We start from the raw sequence: 26123 nt of genomic DNA, 5'->3' as shown, positions 1-26123 counted from the left end.
CAACCTGACAAAATCACGTTTGCTCTATATTTTTTGTTGTACAGAATGAACACTTAATTGGAAAAATCATTTTCAGATTAATCAATAAGAAGAGTCATGCAGGCCTAGTTAAAGATTACATTTTACACATTGGATGCCACGGTCTTTATCAAACACTGTTGAATTTTATAAGGTAATTCAGAAATCTTTAATAATTGCAACTGTTACAAGCCATGACAATATTTATTTTATGTGTGCTCAGAACTATCCATTCTCACCATTTATCAGGAGCACAGAGAAATGCAGACATCTGCACAAAAGAGCTTGTTTTAATGCATTCCCTTCACCTGTGTGCCTCTCGTTGACGAGATGTAATATTCAGAGCTTGTTGAAAGGTACAGAGAGAACCCGCTGTTGCAGTTTGGGTCTGACCATTACTCACAAAACGTTTCAAAATAGCCTGTCACCACCTGTCAGTACTGTTGTGGGTAAAAAGATATCCTGAACTCATAACTTGCCTCGAAGCCCAAGACGCAGCACATCAATCTTGTATTGTGAGATCATGTGTGAGTGGGAGAGTGCTCAGTGGAAGTAGCCTGAGGCTAGTCTGATATTAGAAATGCCTCAGGAACGAACATGCAGAGCCAACTGTCCGTGACACTTTTGATGAAGTTAATATTGAATAAGTTGAGTAAGACCCCTGCTGTGTGCTTGATCTCCAACAACTCCACAAGGAAACATAGAGAACTAGCTCATTCCTATTACTGAAAGCCAAAGAAGAGGCACAGTAGCTTCTGCTATATGAGCTGTGTGAGCATGTTTGGTGATGTTAGTAAACCCCCCAATAACAGCATGGAAAACTGCCAAGTACCCCAACCCCCCCAACCCCCTGTTCTTTTCATGATGTCTTGTGTGGGATAGGCTCCATCTGGTTTCAAAGTTTCCCTGTGAGACACTAACCACAGTGTGTACCCTGCTGTGGAATATATAGATGAGTCTATCCAGCAGACTTTGCATGTCATTTAACGCTACAGGATCTGCTGAAAAGTATTTTCTATTACACATGCTGAGACACAGTGGAACGAACCAACAGAAAATTTGGTTAGCCATGGCATACAGGGAAGGCCTTCATTTAATATTTACAGTGTTCAGAGCAGGATGGATATGAGCCTTGGGTGGGTAGATACAGCCAGCAGCATGATAATCAGACGGGTTAGCCTGGTGTCTTCAAGCCTGAATCTAAGATGGTTCAGGCTTGAAAAGCAATTTAAACGGACACTTCAAGGGATAATATCATCCATCAGTTTAGCAGCTATGCCTAGGGGTGGCAAAATAATCTATTATTAGATGCATCATGACTTTCTCTTGAAAATTCAACGTCAAGGCACAAAACTCCTTCATTTGAATTTTAAAACAGTTCTTCATAAAATTATTTTTTTTTTTTTTTCAATTCAACAGGGTGGCACGATGGTTAGCACAGCTGCCTCACAGCAAAAGGGTTCTGGGTTCAAGTCCAGGTCTGAGCCCTTCTGTGTGGAGTTTACATGTTCTCCCTATGCTTACATGAGTTCTCCCCAGGTACTCTGTCCCAAAAAATGCACATTAGCTTAACTGGTCACTCTACACTGCTCCTAGCTGTGAGTGTGTAGGCATGTGTGACTGTGTTTTGGCCCTGCAACTGACTGGCGACCAGTCCAGGGTGAACCCCGCCTCTCGCCTGTTGTCAGCAGGGTTAGGCTCCAGCCTCCCGTGATCCACAAGCGGTATAGAAAATTAAAAATTAAAGAGTGTGTATGGTACAAAGGAGTAACCGCAGTGTGTAAGATGGAGAGAACGTTGTACAATAACATCATACAAAGAACTTTGCTTGGCATGAATACTTCTATGGTGGACATTTAGTCATTAACCAAAGTTTGTGACAGGAAAAAAAAGAAAAAGTTTGGACCATCACCTAAATAGTTAAATTATGTTTGACAATACAATTGGCATGCAGCAGGCTACTTTTCAGGGCACAGGCAACACTAGAGTAATTATCTGTTGTTACCTCTAGGGGGATTAATTAACACAAAGCCTTGCAACAGGAAGCAACATATTAAGGCCAATTGGAATGTGGGCCAACCTGAACTGCAGTGAGACCAACTTGCCTGATGCAGTATTGCTTAACTTGAGAGGGGTATTTGGAGCCAGGCCTGTTACACATTGCTAAGCATATACCAATGGCTCAAAGTCTGCCCTCAGTTAAAATGAACCAAAAATAGTTAGTTTTAACAAAGGAATTCCTCACTGCTCTATAGCAAGGCAACCGTCTTGTTTCTTTCCTTCACATAATGTGTTGTCTTGATGTTGAAAACCAATGAAAATGACAATAACTATCCTGAAATTGTGACAGAACTTGAGGACAATAGGGCATGTTAGAATATGAGAGCAGAGGCTTTGCAGTTCTGTCACTGAAAACTTGACTTTTTGCATAATGTAACTCACATTAGAACCAAGATGCAGCACACCACAAGTACCATCATGTTTACACTCTACAATTAATTAATAATTTATTCGTGGTAATCAAAGAAATTTATTTAGACCTCTTCATGGAGGACACTAATGATTATACTGTTGTAAATGTGGTCATAAAATAACAAAACCTACAACATGAGGGTCAAAAGGCATCAATAATTGCTTAGTAACTGAACAGTAGAACCTTTAATCAAAATCTCTGTGAATCATAAGGTGACAAAAGATTCCCAGCCTGAGTCTGTGCGAAGGAGGGGGATTTCTGAATTAGTGCACACCGGATATAACCAGTCCTCCCCACGAATCCTGACAACTTTCTCAAGCCCCTAATGAAGAACAGAGAGCACTCTTGGAAAAAGAAGAAGACAGGGGAATTCATCTCAATGCTATTCCCCCTCAAGGTTTTGGGATTAAGGACTGAATGACTCAGGCCCCCACACCCACACACATATATACAAATGCAGTCTTCAGTAAGTGGCAGTAGCTTCCACTCCCCCTCAGTTCTGAATGTCTGTAAACTTCGTACTCTGCGTGCTGTTGCACAACGTCCCGGGGTTGAAGACGGTATACGTTCTTGATGAGTTTGTAGCATCAGGCTCCGGAAAATCCCTGAGTTTCCACATTCTCACTGGCTGCCACTTTGGCTTACTTTCATGAGACACATTCAGAGCAACAGCAGGCCTTACACAATCTTTCCTCACTTAAAAATCAAGTCAGTAGATACTTTATCAAGTAGGCATGAGAAATAAAGGAACAGCTAAACGAATCCACTACCTGACTGGTTTTGAGACTTCACTGTTATCTAGACTCCAAAGTTGAAGTCTAGGTTTTCATTTTAAAAAGTGGGTACTTCCAAATATTCAAGTGAAACTGATACTGTTGTTAGCAGCTACATGACTATGCCAAGACACAGACTATGAGTGCAGATGTCCTCTTTTTATCTGTGACCATGGTGCTTCTGGGGGTTCCCTGCTGTGGTTTTCACAGTAAGGTGCAGGCTGTCTCCTGTCAAGAGATGGTGATGAAAAATGTTTACTGCAACAAGCCAGACAGCCTAACATTGGTTTACAGCCCAATTTCTATTCAAGGGAAAGTGACTCTCAATTGTCACTGAAACAGACACTGCACTGAAATAATCTGCCATCCTGAGATGAAAACTGGTGACCAAAAATAGCAAACAAAATTCACACCTCTTCCATTTATGTTGCTCTCTTAGGTCAGGACTAGACTGATTTTTTCTGAGTCCACTTTAACACTGTTGAAGATGTGTATAATCTATACAGTATCAATATTTGCGCTTTGGTTTCTGATACGGTTGCAGAGTTTTGTTTTGTTTTTCTTTTTCTTGCAAGTCTCAAATTAGTGCTCCTTCAGTTTCATCAGCATGTGGACTTTGCAATGAAAGGAGCGAACACACCGGACCTTGTTTGAACAAACATCCTTGGTGTGTGTCGTGCAGAGCCCCATCCCCACCTTGGCTACTCAGACCACATCTCTGTTATGCTAAATCCGGCATACAGGCCGCTCATCAGAAGTGTCAAACCAGTTCTAAGGCAGGTGAAAACCTGGTCAGCAGGAGCCATCTCTGCTCTTCAGGACTATTTTACACACAGAGACTGGCACTTGTTCAGGAAGGCTGCAACAGACAGCGACTCTTATCAGCTTGGAGGAATACACAACATCACTGACCAGCTACATCACCAAATGCATTGACTGTCTCCAAGTTCATCACCACACACTCCAACCAGACATTGTGCATGCGCTACTGAAGACTCAGTCTTCAGCGATGGTGGCAGGGCAGTCCTGAAAACAGCAAGGACCAAACTGATCCTGGACTTCCTGACTGGGAGACCTCAGTCCAGATCAGGAGTAGCATTTCCAGCACCACCACACTAGGCACTGGGGCCCCCTGGGCTGTGTGACCACTGTTGTTCACACTGCTGACTCATGACTGTGCAGCAACGTACAGCTCGAATCAGCAATAACGACAAGTCAGCATACAAAGAGGAGATGAAACCGCTAACAGCTTGGTGCAGAGCCAACAACCTGTCTTTGAACATACAGAAAACTAAAATGATGGTTATTAACTTCAGAAGAGGCCAGGGTGACCACGCTTTGCTGATCACTGGCAGATTCTCTGTGGAGATCGTCAAGAACACCAAATTCCTTGGTGTTCACCTGGCGGAGAACCTCTCCTGGTCCCTCAACACCAGCTCCATCAGCAGAAAAGCCCAGCAGAGCCTCTACTTTGTGCGAAGGCTGAGGAAAGACTATCTCCCTCCCCCGACTCTGACCACATTCTACAGGCACTATCCAGAGCGGAACTCGGGAACTGCACCGTCCAGGACTGCAACTCCTTGCAGCGGATAGAGTAAACAGCTGAGAGCATCTTCAGCATCTCTCCCCTCTCCATCACAGACTTTTACTCCATGCAGTGAACCCACAAAGCCAACAGCATTGTGGATGGCCCAATACATCTCTCACACATGCTCTTCACCCTTCTGCTGTCTGGAATAAAGGTACCAGAGCATTCAGGCCCTCACAACCAGACTCTGCAACACACACTCAAGAACCTCACTTACACATGTCTGCTCTACATTGTCATTTTAACACCCCACTGTACTGCACGGTTTATCATCTATGTTGTATTGCACTGTCATGTCTATTCTCTGTGTTTGTACTTTTGTGTTGAACTGTGCGTTTTTTTATCTTTGCTATGTGTTCTCCATTTATGGAGCAATATGCAGCATTCTGGAGGAACGCTGTTTCATTGCTCTATGTACAACACATATATGATTGTAATGACAATAAAAACTCCTTGACCTTGACTTGTTTTGTTTAATCTCTTACTTTAGAGTGGTAAATATGACTCAGAAAGAAGGATTAAAAAGTATTTTGTCAGTATAAACGTGTTCTCTGATTTTATGTTGGAAACCAAAGTGCATAATGATCCAGTTACAGTCCAGCTGAATCCAAGCTTTTAACCTAATCTGAATCTCAGCAGCCAGCCACACAGACTTTCCTTCTCCTGATCCACAGAGTATTAACTCCCCAGCATCTCATGTGCACACCTGTCCCTCATGGCCTGCTGCTATGGCAACCCATGTTAATTTTTTCAGACAGCATGCAGGCAGATTTTCAGTTTCCATCCTTCCTTTCATTTTATGTGAATCCATTACTGCAACAAAGCAAGACCCAGTTGTGCACTGACACGCTCAGATAATCCCTACTTCCCCCTCCCTTACCCAGACACACACACACACACACACATCTGAATAGGCTGGAAAAAAACAACAAGTATTGCAGTGTACATAAGGTTTACAATCATGTAAACAGATAAATACACAGTTACCACTCTCAGTACATACACATACATATGGTGTATGCATACACATATTGTATAGATTCTTGGTCAAATAAACTATTTTGGGGAAAGTGATGTCTCATCAGGACCTTCTTGAAAATGAGATAATGTATATCAAGGTGCTTGTCCTGCAAACAAACTGGACTTAATTTTAATTTAATCAGCTTGTACTGCTGGCTTATTCACAACCATTCACACAAAAAAGGAGAAAAAAAAAAACAAAAAACAACCCAGCTGCTTGTTTCACCCCTTCACTCAGTGAATGGATTTGTGATGCAGGTCCTGGCATGTCACAGCCCAAGGGAAGTTACTACAAGTGCAAAGTGTAAAAATTATGTTCTCATCTAATCTTACTATAAACACAAAAGCATAGTTCTACTGTACATATGACAGCTGCCTAAAGCTTTAACTCTATTTTTAAGGTTGGATGTATAACTGGATATCTGTTAGAAAAAAAGTTGAATTTAACCATGTATGAAAATGAAAACAAAGTTCCTTCCCTGGAATATTGGGCACCGATGTCTGTGCAGAACACAAAGCAGAACATTTTTCATGTCACTTTCAGTAATCAGTGTGGACCCTCTGTCAGTCAAAACCGCACTATGAAGCTATAGCCAAGCTAGCAGCTCTGTGAACTGAACATTTAGCATAGCTGAAGAACTAGGGTAGAAGAGAATAACATTTTCAGGTTTTTGGTCACAAGCCAGCATACTGGACAAAGTGAAATTCTGACCTGATGAAGAAGCCAGAGAAAAAGTCAGAGCATTATCAAAGTCATTATTAGTGATCATTTGGGAACTGTGCAAAAGCTTGCCAGTCCATCAAATAGATGTTGAGTTTTTTTTGTTTGTTGTTTTTGTTTGTCTGTTGGTGGCGTTAAAGGGAAAGTAAGGTCATCACCAAATTCACAAGAGTTTGTTCTCTAGATACCACAAATATCTCTGTGTAAAATTTCATGGCAATGGTTTTGGACAGAATGCCAGCATGCAGATAGAATCTCTTCTGACTACAGATTATGCGTTAAATACAGTGTATCTTCTGGTTGATCAACAAAGCTCCAGCATAACAGGTAGATGAGTATGTAAGAATATGTAAATCTGAGTATTCAACATTCAACATCAAGTTTCAACATTCACTTTTGGTTTGTGAAAGTTAACTACACTTGTTGCCACAACAAATTTGATGAGTGCTCAGAGTACTTAGGTTTGATACCCATTAGGCCTGAAACTAATGACAATTTTCATTAACTGTTAATTGTCTTTTCTGTAACATTATAAAATGGCCTCAGAAAATTGCAACAGGCACTATTCACCAATAATAAGGCATTATTATTTTAATAAGACAAAACGAATCCTCACATTTGGGAAACTTTAAAAGGGGAACTTATTTAGGCAATTTATATTTTATCAAATTCCTAGTCAACTAAGTTTCATGGGTAAGAGGACTGCAGACCTTAATTTTTATTTACTTTAATATTTAATATTATTTGAACTTTCCAGGCTTCCCAGGTTGCAGTTTACACTTACCCGGAGCGATCAGGGGCTGAGCACTGACAGCTGTGACGCTGCGGCTCATGTTTATAGCTCTGGCTTCTGTGACTGCTGCAGTGTCCCCCTTCTTCCCTCCTTCTGTTGAACTATCAGAGGAGCTGGCCTTCCCTCCTGCAGAGGCCTGCGCTGCTTGGCTGGGATTCTTGATCAGTGAGGCAGGCTGGATGGGCACAGGGCTCTGCTTCAGACTCAGAGCCTGCAGGGCCTGAGTCTGAGAAGAGGACGTGGTCGCCACCTGCTGGCCACGGATGGCCAAATTCTGGACCTGATTCTGTGAGAGACAGCATGATGGAAGACTGACACAAACCGATTCAAACTGGATCTGTGTTTGTGTGCTTTATTTTTTTGTCTTACCCAATAATATCAATGGCAAATTGATTAACCAAAATACTTCACTGTTAATATCATAGTAGTTGGTATAAACTGCACTAAAAGTTGTATTTACCAGAAGGATCAAGTACAAGATGTTAACAAAATAAAACAATTAACAACATTCATCATTAAGTGAAAATATCTTCCAATTAACCTACCTGCGAGGAAGCCTGCGTGGAGTTCTCTGATTGGACAGCCGTCACCGTGGCTGTTGGAGTGAAGATGAGCTGTGGGGACAGAGGGACAGCCCGACCCAGGCTCCTGGCCACCTGCACCAGGTTACTCTGCTGGGCCTGGAAACCATCACGCACCATCAGTCAGAAAACACTTAAAGGATTGGATTCTTATCTAATCTCCAATAAAGAAGCAAAATATTAACAAAAGAACTACAAAAATACAAAAGTGCTGACAGTCATGATAATCTACAAGCAAACAAGGATTATGTGAACATATTCCAGGTTAAATCATCCTGTTCAGTAGAGTAGAAGACATTTATCTTTTGAAACTTAAAAGGTATCTAAAACAACATAGTGACACAGTTGGGTTGTAATTACATCCTTAAAATTGAATTGTTGTAAAGCTTGAAAGAACACGCAAATAAAAAAGACTACATGTGTGGGACTTAATACAAACCACATGCATTAATTTAACACCAGAAGACTATACCGGAAAGAAAAGCCATGTCAATCTAATCTGACAAATGTGTTTCGCTGTCTGCCAGAAGCATCACAAAAATATGACAATCATTTGTATATGCTTGTAACAAGGTGGCAGGAAAAGTCTGTGTGCCAGCTGCTCAGCTGATGGCAAACTGAAACTGACAAGCTACCCACAACCAGCACCAACATAGACCAATAAAGAGGTCTTATCCTTCAGCATCTCTGTTTTGAAACACCTTTCACCTCAAAAAAAAAAAAAAGTTTTCTAAGCAATAATGCCCATTCCCGTCTGTGTTTGTAATGAGCCCTCTGGGGCAGGACATATTGTTCTGACCACCTCTTCTGATGGCAAGATGAACATTAAGCAAAACATCTACTATGAAAGAGTAAGCGCATGTTCCTAGCACATATACCAATCCTGAAACACACATTCAGAATGTGCTTATTAATTCTAGCAGTATGTGTGTGTATTTATGCATACATGCACATTCATGTAAATGTGCCAGTGGCTAAGCCCCTTGTGTCTACAGTCTCACCATCTGTGCACGCAGGTACATCTGTGCCTGGCTGGCTGTGAGAGTGGGGCTAGATGGGCTGCCCAGCAGAACAGCCTGCTGGGATATACTGGTGGGGGTGGAACTAATGCTTTGCGCCCGGCTGATTAGCTGAGCTGCCGCTGGGGATGTGGTCAGGTTGATCTATGGGGAGAAGATGAACAGGATAATTATGTTACACACTTTTTTATGTAAATACATCAGATTTTTTTAAAAGAACATATATATATATATATATATATATATATATATATATATATATATATTTTTTTTTTTTTTACTACTGAATGTTACCAAAAGGAATTCAATCTCTTCAAAAGCAAGAGAGAAAGCACAACCCAAAGAGCTGCTAGTGCAGCATCAAGCATCTTGGTGCTAAAATCCACTTACTTCCATACTTCCATGATAATCTAATGGACAAAGATAACTTCAACTTTAGAGGCTCTTAGGAGACCAACCAAACACTCAACACTCGACTTACCGTAGCCTGAGTAGATCCTGTTTGCTGGGATGAAGTGCCGTTTTGTGAAGAGCTTTGCCGACCAGCTGCGATACTGGCCTACATCAAGGTAAGAGAGAGCGAGAGGGGTGGGAGAGAGCAATTTGCCATTTCTTGAAACATGTCTTGCAGGAGGTCAACAATAAGACAATCATCTTAACACAATGAAGATTGTGTGTGCGTGTGTGTTGACTGTTAGCTGACCTGCTGTACAGCAGCCAGGCTCTGGAGTTGAGCGGTGCTGAGGCTGTGCTGCTGCTGGAGGGCTGCAGTTTGCAGCATGAGATGTTGCTGCTGAGCAGCATACATCTGCTGCAGGTACTGTGCTGCTGTGTTAGGCTGTCTATGTAACGCCTGCTGGAACACCTGCACATGCAAGCAGAGAAAACAAAAACTGTATTAAATTAAGTTATTTTAAGTTTAAATTAACAGAAATTCAGAAAAGTCTTAAGTATCCCAAGAGTCAAAGATGTGGCTACATTGATACAAAACAGATCTCTCAATAATCCATATAGCACAGCTTTTAAAATCAGAGACTCCTGTGCCTCTAGCTTGTGTGTGATCCATCCCTCTCTTATACTATCCAGTCACACACCTGCATCAAGATATCTTAATGACTCCCATGCTAAAACAAACAAATTGCACTACTCTTTGCAACACTGGCAGAAACCTTCACACCTCATCATTGATATAAGAAGGCAGAAATATGAGCTAACAGTGAAGTTAAAAAAGAGAAGTCAACACAAAGCAATCAGCAGCTTGTGCTGCTTCTAACAAACCCAACTCCTCTAGGTTTAGGAAAGAGCTGTTCCTGTTCCACTCTTTCATACCCATGGTGCATTACTGAAAACACAGATTTCAGAATGATGGCACTGCTCAAGGGACCACGGTAACCAATACTCCATCAGCAGAATTTATGAGGAAAAATCATCCTCATTAGGGTCAGCTTATCCAGTATATGAATGCACATGTTACTACTGTTTATGTGGTACAAGAAATAACTCTATATTAAAAAAAATTCTGAAGATAATTTAGTCATTTGGATTTATTTTTATATATATTACTGAAAATCTACATATGTATCGAATCATCTGAGGGGAACAGATATGCAACTCAAGAATGTTTCAAAATCTGTTGCCAAGTAACCAGAGAGGATGTTGACCTGTAGTCCATAGTGTCACTGAACCATCCGGGCCCACACCTCTTGGAATGAGGGTTAAATTAGCAGAGGTGCACTGCATACTTGTATTCAGCTCTCACTGACCACAAATGACCAGCAGTCCTTTATGCTCAGAGAGCTTCCTGGGGATAATAGCGTTTGCCTTCTAACTGTTAGCAGGCTCAGTTCAAGAAAAAGAAGGACTGAATATAACAAAAGACCTGCTGTCAAAGCATTAGCACTAAAGGCTGCATGGACCTTATTCAGGGAGAGGTTAATCCTGTGTAGAGGCTTATCCCCAGGTCAAAGGGTCAAGAGCACTAAAGCACAGAAAGAATTCCTTCCCTCAACTTGGACACACCCTGTGAATTGACTATCTATTAGAGTTTCATCTATCCATATAGTGATTAGGAAGACAAATGCCTCTTACATCATTCATTTACTTACTTACTTTACTTAATCATTACAAACATAATCAAATATAATTTTAGGAGCATATCAGAGGCCTGGCTGTGGCCTTATTTACACCAACAGAGGGCAGTAGAGAAAAGGAAAGTATGTTAAACTATGAGTATTTGTATGTAGCCAGAGTGTATCTGCACTTGTCTGTTTGTCTGTCTCTCTCACTCACTCACTCACACCAGGCTGTCAAATATTTCACAAAGGAACACACCTGCACTGTTTGTCGGTCAGGTATCCCACTGTAAACAGATATCTGAGGCACTGCTTGTCTTCCTGTTGTAGTACTACTACTGGAAGTACTACCACCACTGCTGCTACTACTATTACTACTACTAGTAGAAGCGGTAGGAGTAGGAGTAGTAGTAGTAGTGTTAGAGGTACTACTACTGCTGGCAGCTGTGGTGCTGGAGGAGGAGGAGGTGGTAGTGCTGTTGGAGGTGTTGGTCCCAGTAGTGTTGGCCGTGGAGGCAGGGGCCCCCGGCTCACTCTCCATAGTGCCCTCTGCTCTTCTCAACTTTGACCCCCGGCTCTTTTGAATGGCTCTCCTGTGCCTGAAGAGTGTAAAAGAAGAAAACATGAGGGGAAAAAAAATGCATTAGTTCCTTTCATTTTTCTCCCAAAAATCAACCAAAAAAGCGTAATGAATAAAAACAAAAATAAAACAAAGACAAATGACGCAGAAGTTTAAATACACCTGTACATGACAGCTAATGAGCAGATGAATTTCAACATTTTTGCCTTTTTTCCCCCCCAGGCTCAACAGATGGCAGAACATGGCAGAACAAAGCTGGTTAGAGAAACACACAAAAAATGCTACTTGGAAAGCTAATGAAATCCAGTGAACTTTGCATAAAAAGGCAGCGGCTGGCTAACATTAGTGGCAACCCTAAATTACATCTTAGACACTAGAGCATTTCACAAAAACAAGAACATTTGGTAAAAGTTACTTGGGAAAGCAGCAGAGATTGTTCCAAATACCCCTAAAACTCTCTCATACCCAGACCCATCAAAACATCCCAAACCATGAAACAAACATCACATCATTGACTTTAATATAAGTACGTGCCCAATCACTGTTAAAACTCTATTGTAGAATAGTCCAGTCTCCTCCTCAATAACAAACGGCTGTGTCTAAAACAGTATATGCATGACATACAATATAATATTCAGAATTCTGAATTCTTATTCTTGTCAGTCATGAGCATGGAAAAGAAAGAACGAATGATTTAAGCCCCTTCCATAAAAGCCTCTTCAAGGTTGGTCCCCTGGCGCTCCACTATCCATTAGCACACAAGGAAAAGGTTCAGAGTTCTCCAGGCGGATGAGGTGGAAGGGGCCCTTAACATGACAGCATGAGGAGTGTGAGGAAAGAGAGCATCCTTCCTTAATGGAGGCAAAATTATAATGATGGGATTTTATCAAAAAAAGAAGAAAGCTCAGAAGTCAAACTCTAATTTGACAGCAAAAGAAGAACTCATCAAGAACTTGAGATTCTAGCTGCGTAGAGGAGGGGTTGCTATTACTGAGAGCGTGTATGTGTGTGTGTGGTGGCAGATTCAAACAGCATCAGAGATAATGTAGCAGAGCTGAAAAAAAGGGCCAAAACAAGAAAGATGGAATTTCTAGCCTTGAGGTTAGAGGTGTGTGCATTAAGTTATATGAGGTAGAGGGTTGGAGTGGAAAAGGGTGTGATGGAAGTAATTAAATAAGGAGCAATGCTGCCACCATGCTGCAATTCTTAAGCCATTTCCTCCTCCTCATTATTCTTTTGAACGGATTAGAGGCCAAAGCACAGCTCCATAGCCCACTTATACTACAAAGCAGACTTGGAAACAAACTGCAATCTTACTAAACCATATGCTGTTCCTCAAAATGGCAAAAGGAGAACTGAGTAAACAAATCAGCCACTGAATGAGGAAAAAAGACTGGGAATTGAGTTCAGCTTTTGTTTGCAGAACTGCTGTGTGCTTTGAATGAAAACTTTAAATGGTAATGGATCAGGCAGTTGTTGTATTTGCAAGAAGGTTGGGCAATATGATGATTTCAGATCACAAATGATGTTGAAGGCGTCCATAATAATAACCTGTTTTTCAGAGACTGTGGCATTTGTAGCTCAATGACAAGCAGAGCCACACTACCTGGAAAAAACAAACAAACAAAAAAAAAACAACACACAATCCAGTATGGTACAACTGGGTGGTCAGATATCCTACCCTAAATTCATTACACAGCGAAGAATAAAAATATTTACGTTAATTTTGCTTTCAATAGTCCAACAAATTCTGTAATCGCAAGAGGTGCTTTGCTCTCAATTCATAGTAATATTCAGCTTCTCTGTGCAGTTATGTGACTTGTGCTGGAACAGGCTCTGAGTGAGGAGCATACTGGGCTGCATCTCTCAGTCTGCAGTGAGGAAGTGACAGGTAGTTGTGTTGTAGATTTTATTTGAGAGAGCTGTCCAGCAATCACTGCTCAGAGCTAGCAGTTAACTTGTCTGCCCTGGATAACTTGACTTATAGCACATCCTTCTTCTCCTCAAAGTATTTTCTTTGCGTTTAGCAGTGGCTCTTGATGGGATGATGTACCAAACTAACATTAGTTCTCTGTATCCGTCGCCCTACACCACACTGCCTGTTAGCAGTGACTTGATGTCTGGCTGCGAGACATCCTGGGACATTGCAGCCAGTTGTTTGTTCTTAATGTGGTGCAGCCTAGTGCTCATACTGCTACTAAATTCTAGAGTAGAATCACACAGTTTACAGTTGACTTCACTGCCTTTCTGGAGGAAATGTTCCCACACCGAGTTTCACTTAGCGCGTTTCATTGTTTACCTCAGACAGCTAGCTCACAAAGCTGTTAGTGGAGATTGTGAGAATACACATATTAATGCAAAATACTGTCATGCATAACCAGTCGTCTCTGATTAATCAATTAACGAGCAATTGCTGAACTCTACAGCTGACATGCAAAACAAAACAAATCTTTTCACTGCTATTCTCTGAGCAAGAAAATCTGGGGTCATTACATTAGATGAGAACAATTAAAATGAAACATAAATACCAAACCCAGTCACCACCTCTACTCCCAAAAAGAGAGAATGACAGTCAATTTAGCAAAAATTAAAAAGTCAAATGTAAATTCTCCAAAACAAAAGAAATATAACTTTTCAAATTCAAATGGTGAATTTAAAATTCCATGTATACATAACTGTAGCTGTGAAAAAAGCTGAACTCTAGTCAGGCAGAGCAGATTTATGGTTGTAAACAAAGCACCACCGCTGCCAAACGCCTGCCTGTCTGCATGTATGCAGTCATTAATCCAAGAATCTGCTTTTCACTGCCTCCTCGTGTGTGGAGAGGGGAGGGAATCCCCTCTGGTAATGATGCCTTCAGACTCTCTCTTTCTGAGAGGAGTGACCTATCGAATTGGTGAAGGGGTGCGACGGAGAACACCCCGACTCTGATCCTTAACCCACTTCCACATCCACAACTGTTACCAAGCTTTGGTTCGGTTTTGGGAAAAACCCTGTGGTTTCCATGAAAAGTGGTAAAACCAATGTGTTTGAGAGTACACCAAAGAAGTGCCAACAGCCTGTAATACATTAATACATTGCAAAGAGCTGGACAACACCTTAACAACCCAATCAACTCTGAGCCCTTCACACAGAACATATTGATCTACTCAAAACTCAGGCATTACAAGACCATAAGAACAGACTGTCCGGTTAGTGGCTATAGGATTTGCATAGCCTGCAGAAACATGAGGGCTGTTAAGAGACTGTCAGACAGACTGGCTGTCTCTACAGAGCTTAGACCACAGTAAGAAAGTGCTGGAGCCTTCATCAGTGTCCATCCATCAGTCCGTCTACAGGGAAGCTCTGATGACCAACATTAAAAATACCACAAGAACGCACTTGTCAGCTGCACAAATCGATTGATATGTGATAATGGCTTTAATAGCCAGGCGATCCACAGAGAAATACGTATGTATTTATATACATGTGTGTGTGTGTCTGTGTGGAGGGGTACTCTGCTGCTGAGACAAAGCCCCCTAACCCTGATGCTCCTACCTCCTCCAACCCCCCCAACGCGATGCAGGGGTATGATGCCCCATCCCCCGGGAGCGTGCTGTCCTCCTGCAGGATGTTGCTCTTCTTTGTCTGCCTCACTGACTGACTGGCTGGTTGGCTGACTGAGTGAATGAGTGAGCGTGTGCGAGCGTGTTTCTGCGCTATATCTAAACCCCCAGCCCCTCTTGTATACCCCCCAACTCAAAGCGAGCTCGTCGTCCTAACATCAACACCCCACTCCACCAACCAGGCCGCGGCCTGCCTCCTGATTATGTGGTATCCTAGCGACAGCCAACGGGGTGCCTATGGAATCCCCGTGCAGAGCACCACGCTGATTGGACAACAGGATCCTCTCTAATGAAGATGATGGTAATGATTTTACTCTGTCTTTCCCCTCCCCCTCTGCTGCTGCCTGAATACTGAATTTTTTTTTATTATTTTTTAAGGATGCACAGACCCTCCGAAATACAGTCGACTGTAGTTTTTTTTTTCTTTCTTTTTTTTTTTTTAAAAAAAAAAACAAAAAAAAAACTCAAACCCAAGGTAATGAGGTATTTCATTAAAATGGCAGCTCAGAGATACCATACTCTTCATTTTGCTTAGTCCAGGTCTGGACAGCCAAAAACTAAAGCTACATTTCCATTTCAGTGTTTCAAATTTGAAGACAGCAGGTCTACAGCATATCCTTTAAACCATTTATAGAAAGCACCTTTTCTCCCAATGACCTGCAGCTTTGTGGCAAAATTCTATATCATAACATTCAGCTAAAGACAGGAGCATCATTGCCTCATAGCCAGACTGAACATCTCATAATCTTACTAGTAAAAATCTTACTAGTGGGGTAGTTATCATCATCATCTGTTTTTTTTGACAAGATTGACACTGAAGCTAAGAAATAAAGAAAAAGAAAAAAAAGAAAAAAAATTGTGATCGGTCAAGATGTCCACTATCCATGTCAGATACTGCTAAAATAAATCTTTTATTTACCCTACTTCAACTAAAACTGCACCAATGAAGCCCTAACTTAACTAATTGTGTAATCAGAATCAGAATCTATGAGTGCCTAACCAAGTTGCAGCAGGAACTCATCAAACTGTCTATTTATAGGAGTTATGGAAATGAAGCGCAAAAAAATAAGGGTAGAAATTTGCGATCCCCACATAAATGTGAAATGGGATAGTTCACAGTTGAATTCAAACCTCTCTTTAATGACAACCGGATTCATTTATGTGGAATGGGGTAGATAAAACCAGAGGATAATGGCATACTTATGGTCCGTCCCACCACATTAACACGCCACCCAAATGTCTGGCTGTATGAAATGTAGCCATTTGAATCGTTTGCTGGTGCAATGTGGTATTGATTGGGGCCAGCCATGCGTGAACCTCATTGATTATTATCTTCTCATTAGCATATAGATTAGCTGGCGGTGCAGCCAGAAACACAAGCCTTGAGTCTCACACTTGGCTAACAGAGCTGTGCAGCAGATGGGGGTCAAAACAAGAGGCAAAGAAGAGGAATGAAGTGCATCAGTTTGATATGAGCTGGGGATGATGGACCTCAAAACCTGGAAGCCAAGCCCCCAAACTGCCACGAGATACAAGAATAAACAGCGAGCGGTTGCAGTCAAGTGAGACGTAAGGGATGGTCGAGCAAGCGGCTTTAAAACAAATAAACCCCGCCTTTTGTTCAAAGGGCATTTAAGCTCGTTATCAATTTCAAGAACGCTGGCGCCTAACAGGCTCTTCTGGGGAGCGGTATAAAAATAAATGATGCAGACACCATATGAGCCCTGCTTTTAGATTCCTACATCAAAAGACACTGCTAGCCAATGTACTATAAAGTTTGCTTGAACATATCTCAGCTCCACAGTCATTATGGGCCATCTGAGAAGTTTAAATGAAATAAAACTAAGTGACATATGAGCCAATCCAAAATGAATTCTACAGAAATAATAATTAAAATAGTAAATCATATACTGATTCAATACAACATCTATACAGTGCCCAATATTTGCATGACTGTAGGGCATGTCAAAAACATAATCAGGATTTTCTGCTCGTCTGAGTTTTATATTACTGTAAAATGCATATATCTGACTGTTCACTTGGCAAAATAGGCAACAGTTTTCTAAATTAAAAATAAATAAATAAATAAATACTTCAGCCCTCAGTGTAGCCGCGATGTTGGACTACTCAACTCCAAACTGTAGCTGACAACAATACGTCACCCACATTCTAGTTCATTTCTGATGGATGAAAGGGCCTGACCTATTAATGGGAACAATAAAAGTCAGCTTCCACATCCTGTGCTCTACAAAGCAGAATTTCCTTGGTGATGCTCACGTCATCCCCTGAGGCTGATGATGGCTGATGGGTCTTGGCCAAACAGAGCAAGCAAGGCACTGCCTTTGTTAGAGTATGTAAGACAGAGATACCCTCTGACCCCGAGGCAAGATTGGTCGGGTAGCTGTAACAGAGCCATCTGACTGAGGCAGACCTTGTCCTCCACAGCTGAGTAGATCAGCACAAAGACACTCTTGCTGATATCCAGATTAAGTGTGCCGAATGTGTCTACCATACCAGCACACGTATACTCATGGTGTGAACATACAAAACACTTTCACTTGCCTCTCCCCAGTAGATCTGTGTTTTTTCTGTTCAGCTTCATGAAGTAAAGCCCGTAACATGTAAGGTGCAGACTGCTCCACAAGATTCTAAAACTCAGTTGGACTGTTAATAACTCTGACAATAAACATGGGAGAAGCAGACAGAAGAGCACAGAGACAGACAGAGGGAGGGGCAGCAGAAAGACAGTTAACTGAAAGATTTTTCATCTGATCTATAAATACCACTGTTAAATAGCTTTGGAAATGACTGCAGATTAACAAGACACTGCAATCCAGACTGTTCTATTTAAGCAGTCTATGAGGCATCACTCTGAGGCTTCAATCACACCAAGAGGAAAATATAGGTCAGGTAGGAGCCGAGATGAGCAGCAGCACAGAAAAATGTAGTGCTTCGCTGCCTTCATCAGAAACAAGCATTTTCAGTTTCTATCATCACTAGCAGTGGACCAGAGATCAAAAGTCCATATCATCCAAAAGGGTAACAAATGGCTCTGTTTCACTGGAGACCCATAACTTTCAAGTATCATGGGGAGATGAACTGTGATATGCACAGAGGTGTATTTTTTATGACTTGTTCATGGATTAAGACAAAGGGACTGCATTTTCAAATAAATAAAGAAAGAAATACATTAGTCTATCGTCATGTAATATTTTCACCTCACTTCATAAACAGACTTCTAAAAAAACATGAGAAATCCATAATGATAACTAGATCTTTATTAGGCAGTCAGTGGTCAAATATTAAAACTCCAATTCAGGATCAAGGCAAACTGAAATACTAGTTTGAGACTCCATAAAATCATTTTACCCCAGGTCATCTCTCTCTCTCTCTCTCTCGCGCTCTCTCTCTCTCTCTCTCTCTCTCGTCTTCTTCTTCTTCCTATTTTGAAATGTCCTGTTGACTTTTCCTCATTTGCACAAACACCATTCTTATAACAAATATGCCACATGTCCTGGTTAGACTGTTAACAACACACTGAAGCAGATGGAAGGTCCACCCAGGTTTATTAACGGACACCAAAGTGTATGCAGAGATGCATTTTAGCAATCTGTACACATTATAGGTCATTAGATTTCCATCCATGATCGATACACTACTGGGCAACCCCCCCCCCCTCATCTTACCCCTCCTGTCTACCTACTTGTGCCACTGTTTCAAGCTTGTAAATATTCCTGGTTGGTATGATGTCATTCAATACCACGTTGGTCGTGATTATTTGACAGACGGCATCATTAACAAAAAGCCTCCTCCGCACACGGATCATCTGCCATTGTGAAAACTGAATAATAAAAAAAGAAAAACACAACTGTGTTTTAATTAGTTTATAAAACATCCTGCAGGGGAAGAAAGTCAACAGAGTAGACGCAGCGAGAGAGAAACAGTAAGAGGAGAGTGAGAGTGTGTGTGTGTGTGTGTGTGTGTGTGTGTGTGTGTGTGTTCACGTCGCTCTAGAAACCAGAGGTGGGGAGAACTGAAGGGAAAAGCAAGGTGAAAAGATTAAAGTAGTTTGCAGGTTAACACTAACAAAGAGCAGAGAATTAATTAGAATCACTGTTTCTACGCTGTCAGGGCATTTCAAAATTGGGGAAAAAAATAGTTCTGTGGATCATGACTGCAGTTAAACTGATAATGATATTAGTCCCCAACCCCTAAGGTCAACCTATACATATGTAAGCCTGTTCCCTGAGATCCATACAAAGGTCATCACTGGGTCAGAGTGCTCTTTGACCTGATATGATCTCTGTGGTCTCACTCACTGTCTCACCCACTCAATCAATGAAGACCTATGTAACATAATTTGTCCAGTCAGCATCGTCATCTAGTTGGCTAAATCACTCTACTGGTTTGTTCAGTGGACAAGATGGTGGATATGCTAGCCAATGAGGTCAGAAATAGGAGGACATTAAATGTCGTAATTTTTACAATTCATCTGAAAGGGAGGTTGTGGACACATTCAAAAAAGATCTAAAACTGTCTTACTTCACACCCCAAACTAGTATAGTATCAAAGTTTAAAACTCTGATATTGTGACAACCTTAACATGTTGTACTCCTAGGTTTATCTCATTAACCAAGGTCTTTGAAATGATGAAAACACATATATAGACATATACATATATATATATATATGACAAAACTACAGTTTCCAAGAGATTGCAATCATCTTCACTTCAGTGAGAGTACATGTGACATTTGTTCAGGTAAAACATTTCCAACACTTATGTTCTCGAATTTTTCCTTCAGGTGGCTCTTTGAAAAGCTTCTCTGCATCATGCTGTCAGTGGATGACCAGGTTTTGTTTGTTTGTTTGTTTGTTTTTTAATGGAACAAAGAGCAATGCTGCTCCCTTCAATCATCATGACAGTTATTAGTGCACATCTAGATGCTGACTTCTGTCATTCATTCTGGCTAGCAACTGTCCCATTTCAACACACCTGTGCACTTATAATTACAAAATCTGCTGCCATCCCCAAGTACCTGGAAGAACACAATCAAACAAGATTTTCATATGGATACTGATATTGACAACATATAACAATTACTTTCTGTTATCACGCACCTACTAACACCTACTACCTTGCACATATAAAAGCTTCTCTGGTGAGTGAAAGCAGGTATACTGCTTTTGCACAAGTAAAAGATCAACCCAGCTATTTCTGCTGAGTGAGGCCGTCAAGCCTCTCTGACAGCAATCATTATTATAGCTCTCTCTCACAGATGATGGAATACACAGGCCATATCACAGGAAAATGATCATATGACTAAACAAAATATGATAATGGTGCGTGGCTCTCACTATCTCGTGAAATAAACAAATCAGCACTTTCAACACACTCTGATAAGAAGAACAGAACAATCCATTTGAATAACAGCTTACTGCATTAGACCAGGTGTCAGCTCTAAGAATAGATTTGCAAATAATTGTCACTGGCTCATTTTTCCAAGCTGTGTGATCTCAGGTTTAAATGGAGCCACTGCATTCCATAATAACAGCTTGACATAACTGAAGTGGACAAAGCAAACATCTCAAGCAGTTAACACCAGTAGCCTTGAAGAAAATCTATAAGCTTCCTCACTGAAACAGATGTTGCTTTTTATTCTTAAAATAAGCAAATTACTGGCCATGATCTGATCATATTGAGGGTGTGCATAATATGACATGGATGTGTGTGTGTACCATAAACAACTTTAGATGGCTGAAACCTGGCATCCCTACAAGCTGAAATGACCCTGTCTGAAGAACAGCAACACTGTCAGTTTGCTTGAAAGGTTCCATTGCTTTGTATGTGGATAAATACCCTCTAATGTGCTGATCCACCATGTGAGGATATGTATATAAGGTGAGATTGGACCAGTGAGTGTGTTCTTTTTTTCTGAGTACCACCTGTCTAGATAATAGTTAGTTTGTAAGTAGTGTGTCACAGTGGTTACCTGAACTGTCAGGTGTGTGACACTCCACTTACATTACTGGTCTGCAAACAGAATAGCATAGAATAAAACTTAAAGCCTGTTTGGTTTTTTTATGTTAGCATTCAACTATAAAATGTCAAATCAAAACGTTTTTCATTAACGTTAATAAACTCAATATGTTTGGGTTTGGTTGGTCAAAAAAGCAATTTGACTATGTTGCCTTGAATTCTGGGAGATTATAATTATTCACATTTTACACAGGTAAAACCTTTGGAAGAAGGTAAAAAAAAAATAAATACAGATTAATGGATAATGAAACAAGCGCTAGTTGCAGCTTGAGCACATGCGGTCACCACATACACAGACACACTGAAAGAGGGATTAGCTATAACTATCATGTGGTTATTCTGACGACATTCGGGTCACTGGAAGGCCATGGCCACACGATTCCAGCTCTGGTGGAGATTATGGACTATCCTCGATGATGATCAAACACTTGTCAAAATGTCTAACTCCTCCTCCTCCAAAGGTCATGGCCAAAGTTCTCTGAAAAAGGACCGAGCAAACTTTGTCCCAAGCTTCACGTAAAGACAAGACGAGCACAAGTGACACAAGAGACGCTATTGCTGGTCAATGCCCACGCAATGATCTCCATTCATAGCTCATTTTCTTCATATCTAGTACTGAATTCTGTTACCATACTGGCTAACGTTAGCATAACTTGGGTTGTTATTCGTCACCACACCACTGATTTTTTTTTTTTTTAACTACAGCAGCCTCTGCAAGCTAAACTTAGCTTGCTTGATTGCAAGCTAACGTTGACTATAAATTAATATCAACATTAGCAAGCAAGCTAGAAATAAATGCTGCTGCCTGCTGCTGTTTGGGGGCCCCGACAAGACGCTAGCTAGTGCGAATGTTTAACTTCACGCGTTCCGACACACAAACACACACGGTGACTGACCCCCGTGCCAACCGTGACACCCTGTGCCAAGGACCACACTACACGTCACCTTACCGTTAACGTATGTCTTGTAGCCTCGCTCTTCTTTCCGTCTGCTCTCTGTCGCTGTTTTTCCTGATATTCTACACCATTTCTGGATTGTGGCTCGCTGTACTCGAAAGGATCAGAGCAGACGAGTGGCTGCAAAAGAGCAGAACAGCAGTGGGCCAAGGCAACTCTATTCATTTGCATTCCGAACTGGTAACGTGACCCAAGTCTGACCAATGAGCATGGAGTATCATATTTGACTCCACCCCTTCTACTGTCAGTTAATGCCCTTCTCTGCCTCCGCCCCCTTGTCTCTTGTTCCATGCGCCTGTCAAGTGGCGGCCGCTGTCTCCGTGGAAACAAAAGGGATTTAACCCTTGCAATGTCGTCTGTTTGCACCAACAGCTCCAATAAGGTTCTTAAAACGAAGCTCAGGGACCTCACATGGATATCACAGTTATGATATTAGTTTGTCAGTAGTGTTAAAGGCGGACCAGAGCAAATACTACAAGATACTGTGACACTTTATTGCACCCTTTTGGTTGTGCCTTCCGTGAAGGTCAAAGGTCAGGATCAGCATAAACAAAACAAATTCAGGGTTTTGTTCAAGAGCACTTCAGCAAGTCAAATGCTTTTTGGAGTCCTTCACTTGCAAATGCTACTTACACGAGTCCAGCTTTTGCTATGGGACAGTTTCCCTGTGCTGGTCACATAGTGGGGGGTGAGACAAATTACTGTCTCTCTCTCCATGTAAAATATGCAGGGAACTATGTTACCCCAAAATCGAGCTAATTTTGGTGTTTGTGTAACAGAATAAGCTCACCTTAACTGTTTATTCACCAGATTTGTCAGAAGTTTCATTTCCAAACTGTCTCATGTGTCATCATATATGCCTGCTAATTTGAAACAGCAAATATAATTGAAATATAATTGCAGATATGGTAATTTAATATTTTTTAATTCTGTTTTTAACCGTGAACATTTTCCTTTTTTTTTACCCTCTATGAATGAATGATAATGAGCCTGTCAAGAAATGGCTGTCAAAAAATCTCTCTACGAAACCTTGAGTGGAGGTCCTTGAGACAAAATTTGTCTTGTGTTTAAAAATGAACTGTAGGCATACATCTTGTGTGTCCTATGAGAAGGTTTGGAAATGAATGGAAATTTTACATACATTGTAGATTGTACTTGAGCTATTTGATGAACAAATATGATTGTAAAGAAAAAAGGCTGTGTAAAGAAAATGGACTTGACTAAATTAGACTTCACAAACACTCAACAAACCTGCTATTAATGTTTTATGACGCAGGGAAAAGTTTTTACTGCACACTTTGCATCTATAACACAAACTGTTGTAATATTTATACAAATGTGCATTCAATTTATCTAGTCAAAAGATGGCTTACTGAAAACCTCAATACAAATGATAAATTTACATAAATTTTTACATAATTTACCTGTGAAGTTATATTTCATAGTTCACTGTTGTATTGTCTTCCACTAATCCATCACCCATTAGCAGCCTTGAGGCTGTGCTGGACAACTCTGTACAAGCTTTGAATAGGCCGTACATACTGTGTACCCAGGTGGAAATGACCAAGAATAGTAATAAAATGGACAGCAATGAATTGCTAGTTTTACAGTGAGTCACTACTGTGTTGCCTGCAATATGAGCAGGGAGTGCATTCAACGGGGCTGCAAATACTGAATAATTTATCAGAATATGACTTATTAGGTTGGCCCCTGAGTTAATTATCTGGTCTTTCATAGCTCCCTTGATACCCCCACTCGCAGCATCAGCATGAACACAGTGTGATTTCAGTGACTTGGTTAATCCCCACAGACATATTATGGGCTGGCCGCCAAGCCGAGTGTGTACAATTAACGTTGAAGCACAGGTAACTCTGAATTCAAACATTGCTGTTCCGGGCTGGAACATACCTTTAAAGTAATGTTTATACAATATCATGGGCCAGATGTAATGGGGTGTAGATAATGCATGAGAGTCTTAATGGAATATTTATGTGGGCTCCTGTTCAGCTTGGTTGATCCTCCATTTCAGCAAAATCGGACATGGGGTGCTTTGCTCACTGTATCACTGCTCACTGATTTTAAACAGAACAATAAAAGATGTAAGAATGTAAATTCAAATCTATGACAAAAGCGTGCTCTTGCATAGATATTTTTTCATATATATGAAAAACACATATGTGTATGTTTATCTTGACCCATAATGTGACCATTTCTCTTATGATTTCACTAGATTTTAAATCAGGTGATGAGAGAATAGGAAGAAGATGTGTTAAGGAAACAATAAAGTGCCTGTGAGGGAACTCTGCAACAGGGGTGCTTTCATTTGAATTTCAGTCACTGCCAGCATGGAATTTCCAGCAGAGAATTCTGCTGCTGTAAAAGACCATGATGAAACCACGGTCAGTAACATTTTCTGCCTATGTGAATTTTGTTGACATAAACTGTTTACTGTTATTTTCACTTTCCCCTGTTAAATTATTGAACAAATTCATACAAAAAAGTGGAAGTTTGAACATAATGTACCACCAACAAAGTTTCTTGAAGGTACTTAGAAGAGTCTGACACGCAGTTTATAAATATTCTGTGTCTGTGGAAAGGTTCACTGCTCAGGCTAGGAGTGGATATAGTCTTAGGTTACATCTGCTGTGGGATTCAACATGTATGGTAAGCTTTAACAAGTAACTATGACCCCTGGACCACTTGTTCCTCTTAGCGTATTGATCACACATACTGTAACTGAAATTCAGTGTAACAGTTGACGCTGTTGTTGCAGCTGTAAATCATCCCAGCATCTGATGACTCACTTGTTGTTTGTTTGTCCTTGGATATGCTACAGCTTTGTGGAAGCATTTAAACAAAGAGGTTGGATTATTTATGATGTGAAATGCTCAGAGCAGACTGAGGTCCACTACTCAGGCTTTTCCGTAACACTCATCTGTGTGCAATATATCTTTGGACGGTTAGCCTCTCAAGCCTGAAGTATGATTTGACTTTGAAAAAGTTTTTTAGGCAAATTGATCTGGTTTATAGTCTAGCTGATGTGATCTCTCTGCATATAAGTACAAGGAGACCCACAGTATAAACATCGCCCACAGAGTGAGACATCATGACATTTTAGTCACTGTCAGTACTGTGAATTATCCAGAGTGACACCACTTCTCATTTCATAAATCAAATAGGCCTGCTATTATTTAAAGTTTGGCTTTGGTAATGCATTTGTCATCCACAAGGGGGTAGCATCATGTAACCAGTGAGCAAATGACTTCCAGCTCAGCCTCGCACTCGCTCATTCACGTTAACACTCATTAGGACAACTGAGGAAGAAAACATCTCCACCGAAAACAAAACATCATGTAAGATAGTCTTCAATGTGCCTCGTACAACACTTGACTACACAGACTAACTAATTTTATTTATTTATTTATTTTTTAAAAAAAGATAAACAGAGATGTAAATAACTGCATTTTCACAACATTGTTAACATTTGAAAAATTAATGATCGGTCAGTATTCTTAAATCTATGTTCATACCAGTCTGACATCTGTAAAAGCTCAGTATTGTTCTCAGTTGTCATCATTCAGGTTAGTAAAAGGTGCTGAAAATAGCAACCAGGAAAAGGGTTAATTGTTCCCCTGAAACAATGAAAATTCCTGAAGTCAAAAGCTGTGTGCCGTCGCGTCCTCCCTAGTTAGTCTTGTTGTGTTTGTTTTTATTATTTTCTTCAAAGAAAGACTAAAACCACCACCCTGATGTCTTTTTGAACTTTTATTTTTTTCTGCATGAAAGAGCATGGGAATGACGATAGAGTGGCCTCTAGCATCAAAGTTTGCTTATTAGTTCAAGAGTTACTCCATTTTCTCGTCATTGTTGTGTAGTTCTCCGAT

The 26123-nt window shown here is 40.8% G+C and overlaps 1 protein-coding gene across 1 annotated transcript in view; it reads right to left on the bottom strand.

Moving 5' to 3' along the window:
* Window positions 1-22418, bottom strand: part of phc2b (polyhomeotic homolog 2b (Drosophila)) — a 35452-nt gene extending 13034 nt beyond the window's left edge. Inside the window, exons 1-7 of the mRNA XM_046383015.1 lie at window positions 22234-22418; window positions 11318-11657; window positions 9690-9851; window positions 9468-9545; window positions 8969-9130; window positions 7932-8066; window positions 7378-7672 (exon numbers count right to left, since the gene is read on the bottom strand). Of these exons, the coding sequence (XP_046238971.1) occupies window positions 7378-7672; window positions 7932-8066; window positions 8969-9130; window positions 9468-9545; window positions 9690-9851; window positions 11318-11599 (1114 nt within the window). The 5' untranslated portion in view covers window positions 11600-11657; window positions 22234-22418. The remainder of the gene's footprint in view (window positions 1-7377; window positions 7673-7931; window positions 8067-8968; window positions 9131-9467; window positions 9546-9689; window positions 9852-11317; window positions 11658-22233) is intronic.
* Between the last annotated feature and the right edge of the window lie 3705 nt (window positions 22419-26123).

This window comes from Scatophagus argus, chromosome 3 (assembly GCF_020382885.2).
Source record: "Scatophagus argus isolate fScaArg1 chromosome 3, fScaArg1.pri, whole genome shotgun sequence".
Classification (NCBI taxonomy): Eukaryota; Metazoa; Chordata; class Actinopteri; family Scatophagidae; genus Scatophagus; species Scatophagus argus.
The sequence above is the reverse complement of the archived record's forward strand: the minus strand, read 5'-3'. Positions and strand labels throughout refer to the sequence as shown.